At 70.3% G+C, this 8,388-nt stretch overlaps 1 protein-coding gene across 1 annotated transcript; it reads right to left on the bottom strand.

Annotated features, from left to right (window-relative positions):
- Window positions 1-4,237: 4,237 nt before the first annotated feature.
- On the bottom strand, window positions 4,238-7,360 carry LIF (LIF interleukin 6 family cytokine). Its single transcript, XM_084867530.1, has 3 exons — window positions 7,146-7,360; window positions 5,352-5,530; window positions 4,238-4,751 (listed from the first exon to the last, which is right to left on the bottom strand). The coding sequence occupies exons 1-3, from the start codon at window positions 7,162-7,164 to the stop codon at window positions 4,341-4,343; spliced, it is 609 nt and encodes a 202-aa protein (XP_084723656.1). The 5' UTR covers window positions 7,165-7,360; the 3' UTR covers window positions 4,238-4,340.
- Window positions 7,361-8,388: the final 1,028 nt, after the last annotated feature.

The raw sequence follows: 8,388 nt of genomic DNA, 5'->3' as shown, positions 1-8,388 counted from the left end.
CCCCCGGCCCCCGCCCGCAGGACGGCCCGGGGGCTGCACCCCGCACCGCCCCTCGTCCCTGTGCTGTGGCGTTCGTGTTGTTCCCCCGTCTCCGAGGAAAGGGATCTTCTGGGAAAGCCTGGACCCGGCTCCCAGGAGCGAGGGGAAGGGACAGGGCTCGGGGGTGTGGCCTGGCGCAGCCGGAGCCGCAGGGCGGGCCGAGGCCGAGGCTGGAGCTGGGGAGGCAGAGGCCGGACAGCTGTGCGCCGCGGCTCCAGGCCTCGCCCCAGCAGCTGGCTCAGACCGAACTGCCCCGGATTGTCTGGGATCTTGGGGGGCGGGGGAGGCAGGCTTGGACACAGCAGGCCTGGGGGGGGGCGGGGAGGGGGGAAGGATTCTGAGCTCCTGATCAGCTCCCGGGCGTGGCTGTCACTGCCCAGGAAGCAGGGGGGCCCTGCCAGGGGTCTCCCCACCTCCCCCGGCACCTGCGGGCGCCCCTCCCCCCATCACTCCCACATCCCAGGTGGCTCCTCCGGGTCCCCACCGGCCTGGGAGCGCCCGGGAGGAGCGGACTGGGTCCCGCCGCCAGCACGGGGCCTGACCGGGCAGACATCCGTGAACCAGCCGGAGGGGACCCTCGGGAGAGACGCCCCAGGCCCAGATGGACCTCCGCTGGGGCGGCCCAGACCCCAACCCCAGAGCCACGTGCAGGGGCGATGCTCGGTGTCCGTGGTCCTGTGGCCTCAGACTCCCTCGTTCCCCGAGGGAAGGGTCCCGGGGGGCTGGGGACCGAGCGGGGTGCAGGCCCCAGGGCCGAGGCAGAGGGAAGATGGCCGTGGCCGCTGGGGAGGGCGGCTCAGGCCCAGGAGAGCCGGACCGGAAGGCCCTGGTTCCGGCCCCGGCGTCCGGCCTGGTCCCGGACGGGAACCCTGAACTTCCTGCTGCAGAGCCATTCACTCACTCACTCATTCATTCACTCACTCATTCACTCACTCATTCATTCACTCACTCAAGCCTGCGGCTCGCACCTCCCCTCGAAGGGTCACGGTCCACTCTGCGGGCGGGGGCCTGGGCAGCTGGCGTGGTCCAGGCCCATGGTCGGCAAACGCATTCGTCCGCCGAGCCAAACACCAGCAGGACCATGGCGGACGTGTCTTTGGAGAGCCACACGTTTTAAACTTCGACTCCTTCCGACGCCGCGTCTTCAACACAGACCCTCCCGGGGCCGTGGTGTTTTGTGGAGGAGCCACACTCCAGGGGCCAGAGAGCCGCGGTTTGCCGACCGCGGGTCCAGGTCCCTGAGGCTCTGTGGAGCGGAGGCAGCCTGGGAGGTGGAACTCGAGGGTGGCCCTGAGCAGCTGTGGCCCTGGGCACGTGGCCTCACCGCTCTGAGCCTCAGTTTCCCCCTCTGTTTAATGGGACTCCTGGGGCCACAGAGGTGAGGGAAGGGATGGGAGTGAAGGAGCAAAGACACCGAGGTGCTCCCCTCCCCCCTCTGGGCAGCCCACCCCCGCCCTCGCCCTCGCTGGCCCCTGCAGTGAGCGGAGGCACCCCCTTCGCCCAGCCCCTGCCCTCAGCGGGGCAGGGCCCCACCCTACGGCGGCCTGCGCAGGACACACCTCCTCCCCGACCCCTCCAGCCCCACCTCCCCACATCAGGACACTCGGGAGAGCTTGCCAAGAGCAGATTCTTTATTAATTTCTTTTTCTTCTTCTTAAAAAAAAAAAAAAAGGATTCCTTCAGTATAAAAAAATAAATATTTTAAATATGACATTGAATAAATAAAAATAATTCTGTCAGTATGAAACATTCCCACAGGGTACATTCATCACAGAGGAATTCGTCCCCAAGGCCAAGGCCCGTCCAGGAGGAAGGATGGACGGACGGACGAGGGGAATCCGGGAGGGCTCGCGGGGCCCGGAGCTAGCGGGGGGGGGGGGGGGGGGGGGAGAGGCGCCCAGGGGCAGGGGTTTGGGGGGGCCCCGGGGCGGGGGAGGGGTGGTGGTCCGAAGGTAAGAGCATCTGTACCATCCAAAAGGGAATGAGCTTCTCCCGGATTCCCAGCTCCAACCCCACACGCTGTCTCCTCTGGAGAGCCATCCGGGCGGAGCTGGGCTGCTTCCGCCAGGGGGCACGTCCCCACGGAGGGGACAGGAATGGGGGGAAGAGGGGAGGGGGGAGGGGGAGGACAACAAGGAGGGGAGACAAATACACGAGCGGTGCTTTGCTGCTTGACGATTTAAATAATAAATAAGGTCCCCGGTGCGCCTCTCTCCATGGAACACAACGGGACGGCCCCCGCCCTCCCCTCGGCCCGGGAGCCTGCAGGGCGGGGCGAGGGAGCCAGGGCTGTGCTGGCCCCTGAGCCCCAGAGGCGGCCCAGGTTGGCCTGGCACAGGGGGGCAGGGCGGGTGTCCGTGTCCACGGGGTGCTGACATGGTGTGTGACCCACCTGCCAGGCCTCTGAGCCGGAGAGAGGAGGCGGGCGGTGGGCTGAGATTCGAACCCATCGGCCCGTCGGAAAGCATGGGGTCTCCACGGTCCCTGACAGCCCCCTGACATCCTAGTCCAGACAACTCCAACTCCGCCCCCTACCCCCACCAGGCCGGCCGGCCTGCAGCCTGCTCACCTGCCCTTGGTGGGGGTGAGGGTGGGGGTGGGGGTGGGGGTGGGGGTGGGGGGTGGGGGAAAGTGCTGCCTCTGCATTGGCTGAGCTGCTGGGACGGATGGACGGACGGACGGACGGACGGACGCAGGGACGGGAGGGGCCGGCCGCTCGGGGTTTGAGAAGCAGCCAGACGCGGCTCGGCTCCGCTCCCCGCAGCTGCCCCAGCTCCCAGCCCAGAGGGCGGGCGCTCCTCCGCTGGCCTGGCCCCGGCACAAAGGGAAAGATCGGGTTCCCTGCCTGGGAGCCCAGACATGGGTGGGGGCCTGGGGGGAGGGGGGCCGGGAGGGACCACAGCTTCCTGGTCCGCATCCCAGGGCCTCCTCCCTGCCCTGCCCTGCCCCGTCCTGAGGGCCGGCCAGGCCCTGCGCCCGCTCACCCGCCCGCTCGCCCTCCGTGGGTGTCCGGGCCACCCCAGAAGGCGCCTCCCGCTGTGGGTGAGCCTGCTGGGTGCTGCTGGGTCCCGGCTGCTCCAGCCACCCCCCCACAGCGGCTAGTCCAGAGGCAGGTCCCCCCGGCTGCCTGGCCCCTCTCTGCACAGTCCCAGGGGCACCCCGAGAACGGGCACTGAATGACCCCTTGGAGCCCAGCAGCGTGCAGTCCTGGCCTGGGAACAGACCCCCCTCGAGCCACTCCACAGCGTGCCCAGCCGAACACCCCAAAACACAGCTCCTCCCCTAAGGCTCCTCCCACGTGTAACATCTTCCGTTTCCGGCCCGGCCCGGCCCTGGCTCCGAGAGGGGCCACCCTATCATTTCTACGGGGTAGAGAACAGGGGAAGGGGGCGTTGGCCACGGAAAGCACCAATAAGTTAATATAAATAAGGCATCGTAATAAATAGACACGTGCGCCGGGTCCGGCACACCGCGCTCCGGGGCCTCGGGCGCTTCCCCGAGACCCTGACCTCAAGTTCCGCCGTCCCCGTGCTCGGGGACCGGAGGCAGCTCTGCCCCCTCAGTACCTGTGTGACCCCGGGCCCCGCGGCCTCGCGCCGTCCCCCCTCCCCCCGGACAGACCGGCCCCCGAGGGAGACCGGTCCCCTCCCGCCTCCGCACCTGACTGCCACCTGCCGCCCCCACACCCCACCTCCCGGTCCCCGGCGGCTTCTCTGCCTCCCCGGGACCCCCTCCGTCCGGCACCCTCGGCCCAACATCTCCCACCAGCGCTCCCTTCTCTGACGTCCACGCCCCACCCACCCAGAGGCCCCGGGGTCCTGGGACCCCAGCCCCCGTGGCCTGCCCGCCCCGGCCTCCCCAGGTCTGCCCACAGGCAGCAAAGGCACTGATGCCGGTCACTCCGCGGGGGGCCGGCCATCCCCCCGACCCTGCCGCCTCGCCCGAGGTCAGGGTCGCCGGAGGTCACGTGTTCGGTTTGGCCACAAAAGCCACGGCCACGGGGACACGTGGGGCAGAAGTCCAGCCCACACGCCCCAGGGCCCGGCGGGAGCTCTTTGGACTTTTGCTCGGTTTTGGCAGAGTCCTCCCCGGAGGGGCTCGGGCCGGCCAGCCCGCCCGCCAGGCTCTGCTGGCCAAAGGCACTTGGGTTTGGCGAGGCTTCGGGCCCCGGCCACGTGGCGAGAGCCCCCTGCGTGGAAGGCGGTGGCCGGTTTGTGGAAGGCCGTGGCCCTTTGCGTGGAAGTCCGTGGCCGTGGCCGTGGCGGATGCCGTGGCCCCTGCGTGGAAGGCCGTGGCCCCGGCTAGAAGGCCTGGGCCAGCTGCGCCATGACCTGCCTGTACTTCCCCAGCAGCTGGCAGCCCATCTTCTTCTTCTGGAAGGCGTCCTTGTCGGCCGTGTCGGGGCCGTAGGCCACCTCCACGTGGCCCACGTGGTACTTGCTGCACAGGCGGCAGTGCACGTTGCTCAGCAGGCCGCGCAGCGCGTCCGCCGTGGCGTTGAGCTTGCCGTGCAGGCCGGTGGCCGAGGGGTTGAGGGTCCGCTGGTCCCGCGTGACGTTGCCCAGGGCGGCGCCCAGGTAGGCGGTGATGCGGTACAGCTCCACCAGCCGCGCCTTCTCCGTGCCGTTGGCGTGGAAGGGCGGGAAGTCCGTCACGTTGGGGCCGCACAGCCGGTCCAGGTTGTTGGGGAACGGCTCCCCCTGGGCGGTGTACTGAGGAGAGGGGGGGAGGACAGGGTGACGGGAGAGCCGAGGACTCCGTCTCCCCCGTGGCACAGGGACCCCCGCTCTCCTGCCAGCCTGTCAGCACGGAGGCGAGGCCGGAAGCGGCCACGGGGCGAGCGCACTCGGGGAGGGTCAGGGCGTGCACCGGGGAGGGCACGGGGCAGCCGCAGCCGCTCGGTCGGGACCATAGAGGGCCCGGGTGCCCACCGTGTACCCCTTTACCCTCTGCGCCCCCCACACCCACAGCCTCTGCCTCTCCCAGCGGGACCCCCCCACCCCCACGCTGTCCCCTTGGTCCCTCATCGCCTCTGGCTCCATGGGGGGGAGGGCCCGTCTCCCCGCTCCTCTGCCCCCGAACCGGCCCCTCACCGGGCACCTGGGGACGGGACTCCAGGCTCCGGGCCTGGCGGGGGGCGGGGGCGGGGGCTGTGGGAGTTTGGGGAGCTGGAACCAAGTGCCCTCCCGGTCCTCTCCCTCCGGCTGCAAAGGGTCCCAGGCCCGCGCCACAGACACCCCCCCCCCCGCCCTTCCTGGGGCCTGGCTGGGGGCTGGGGGCTGGGGGCGGGGGCACAGGGGCAGGGGACTCACATAGAGGATGAAGAGGGCGTTGGCGCTGCTGTTGAGCTGCACCAGCTGGCTCCTGATCTGGCCCATGAGGTTGGAGTGGCAGGGGTGGCGGGTGACGCAGGTGGCGTTGAGGGGGGTGATGGGCAGGGGGCTCCCCGCCCCGGGTCTCCAGTGCAGAACCAGCAGCAGGGGCACGACGCCTGGGGGGGGCAGGCGGGGGGAGTCAGGGCGGGCCGGGGCGGGGGGGCGAGGGGGCTCCGGGCAGAGGGGGCCCTGGCCGGCCCCGGGGCACCGGCCCCCTCCCGGCCTCCGGCTCCAGCTCCGGGCGGCCCGGCCTCTGTGTGGCTCCCTCTCCGACGGCTGACTCTGTCTCCGCTTCTCCCGCCCTCCTCTCTCTCCCCCTGCTTCTCCCTGAGAACGGGGGTGAAGGGGCCGGCCCTGAGCTGCTGTCACCGGCCCCGAGCCCCCTGGCCCTCTGGCTGGGAGGCCCCGTGGCCCCTGCCCAGGGGGTCCACACACACACACACACACACACACACACCACAAGCAAACCCCCTCTGGTCCCATCTCCCCGGCCGGCCACGTTCCTACGTGCTGTTTTATAGGCCCTCTGCTGACCCACTGACCCCTCCCAAATCTGTCACGTCATGCGGTCCCCCTCCCCGCCCCGTCTCTGCTATCTCTGTCCTCCCCGCCTCCGCCCCATGCGGCCCCTCCCCTGCCAGAACTCTGAACCCCATCCAGGCCTGTGGCCCTGCGCCCCATCCATCCCCAATCCTCACTCCAAACTCTCTGCACCACCCCCAGCCCAGCCCTGCCCGGCACTTCAGCTCTAGCCCATGCCCTCCCCCCTCCTCGCCCCAGGCCCTGGGGCTGCAGTGAGGGGGGCTCGAGGACAGGGGGTCCCCAGGCCCGGAGCCTCCTGGGGAAGAGAGGGAAATGGTGCAACCGGGAGGGAAAAGGTCGCGGCAGACAGGTGGGCGGGCGGAAAGAAAGTGAAAGGTGGCAGGAGAGCCGGGAGCTGTTGGGCCCGTTCCCCATCGATCGCCCCTCCCCTGGGTGCCCGCTCTCCCCCCTGCTGGCTCCCAGGTCCCCTCGGAGGGGCCTCCCCAGGTGGAGTACCCCGGAGCCCGGAGTCTGGGGGACCCCGGAGGCTGGGGGGTGGGGCAGGGTGCAGGAGCTTCCTGCTCAGACCCCCCCCCCCCTCCAGCTGGGACAGCCTCAAGTTCAAGTTCGCTCCCGGGAGGATCCCGCTCCGCCCAGCATCCCGGGCCATGCAGAGTCCCCGGGACACCTGGGGGTTTGGGGGGGGGGTCCCCTCCACGGCCGCTCACCTAGCGCTCAGCCCGCGGCTCCGGCTCCCGCCGGCGGCGGCGGGGGCGGCACCTGCGCGGCGGCCAGAGTGCCCGCGGCCCTCCCCGAGCGGCGGGCGCAGCCGGGAAAGAGAAAGCGGAAAGACGGACGGAGAGAGGAGGGTGAGTCCCCAGGCAGCGGGAGGCGGCTGGACGGAGCGGGAGCAGGAGGAGGAGGAGCTGGAGGAGCAGGAGCCGCAGGAGCCGCAGGAGCTGGAGGAGGAGGAAGGCTGGGCGCCCCCTCCTCGGCCGCCTGCCCGCCCGCCGGCCGGCCGGGGCGCACCGGGCCGGGCCATGTGCCGGGGCTCCGGGCCGGACGGCCGGCCCCGCGGCGCCCAGCGCCTCCAGCGGCCGGGCGGGCGGGCGGGCGGGCGCCCCGTCCCGATCGGAGGGCTGGCTCCCGGCTCGGCGGGCGGGAGGGCGGACGGCCGGGCGGGAGGGCGGGCGGCGGGCGGCCGGTTACCTGCTGCCAGGACCTTCATCCTGGGCTGGCTCCGCGGGCCGCAGGAGGAGGAGGAGACCTCAGACGCCGGCCCTTCTCAGAGCTTCATGCTCAGATGGGAAACGGGCCTGATTTATATACTGGAGCCTGTGGTGTAAGACAGAGAAACGGCTATATTTAGCAGGGATCCCCGGTCCAGGAAGTTGTTTGAGGTGCATCATAGGAAATTATGAATGGGAGAAAGTGAGAGTGAAAGGGGGGGAGGGGGGAGGGGGGTGCGAGGGGGGGCGGGAGGGGGGCGGAGGCCCGGCTTTTTCCCTCGCTTCTAAGAATCTGATTGATAAAATTATAAGGAACTCTCCTTCGACAAAACTGCGCTGTGGTTTTCCGGAGCGGCTCTGCCCTGAAGCTGGGGAAGGGTGGGGGGTGGGGGTGGGGGTGGGGATGGGGGATGGGGGGGACAGGGCCCCCCAAGGCCGAGTCATCAGGGTCCCCCGGTAGCGGGCGCCCCAGGCAGCAGCCCTGACTCACCTGGGTCTGGGGAGGTTTGCTTGAGACTAAGCACCCTGTGGCCACCCCCCATCCCCCCGTCGATGGAGGGTTTTGGGGGGACAGTGGGCAGGAGGCAGGCTCGGGGCTGGGCTGAGAGGAGGTTCCAGGAAGAGGGGCTGGGACCCTGGACTTTAGTCGGTGATAAAGCGGAAATGAACAGCGTGGGTGCCGGGAGCCACCTCAGGGTGGTAGCCTCCCTCCACCTGCCGGTGGCCCCCGGGCAGAGGGGAGCTCTGCGGGGCGCAGCTGTCCGGGTCCCCCAGGACCGGCCCCTCCTCCCCCGCCCCATCAGCACGCCCGCACGGCTGGGGGAGGGCCCGGGAGGAGGGGGGTGGGGGTGGCTGCGACTGGGGCACGTGGGGACACACACAGCCTCTGAGAAGGGGTTGGGGTCTCGGTGTTACCTAAGCACCGGGCCCCCCTCCGTGGAGGGCGGGCTGGTGTCCCCTCGGGAAGGAGGGACCTCTGAAGGGGAGACCCCGAGGGCCTTAGCCGATGGATCGGACCCGGGGTCCCTCCCCGGGGTGCAGAAGGTCATGCCCCCCCCCCCCGCCCTGCACCTGGTCCCACAGGCGTGTCCGGGGTCTCGAAGGCCGGGACACAGACTCTATCTGGGGGGACAGGGCGGCAGGAGCACAGGGGCGCTCCGGTGTGGCAGCCATTGAGCTACCAGGAGGTGGGGGTGCTGGCCGGAGAGCAGGGATCCGGGGCC

The sequence above is a fragment of the Pipistrellus hanaki genome (genome assembly GCF_964339955.1).
Source record: "Pipistrellus hanaki genome assembly, chromosome: 19".
NCBI lineage: Eukaryota > Metazoa > Chordata > Mammalia > Chiroptera > Vespertilionidae > Pipistrellus > Pipistrellus hanaki.
This window is presented reverse-complemented; position numbering and strand designations above follow the sequence as displayed.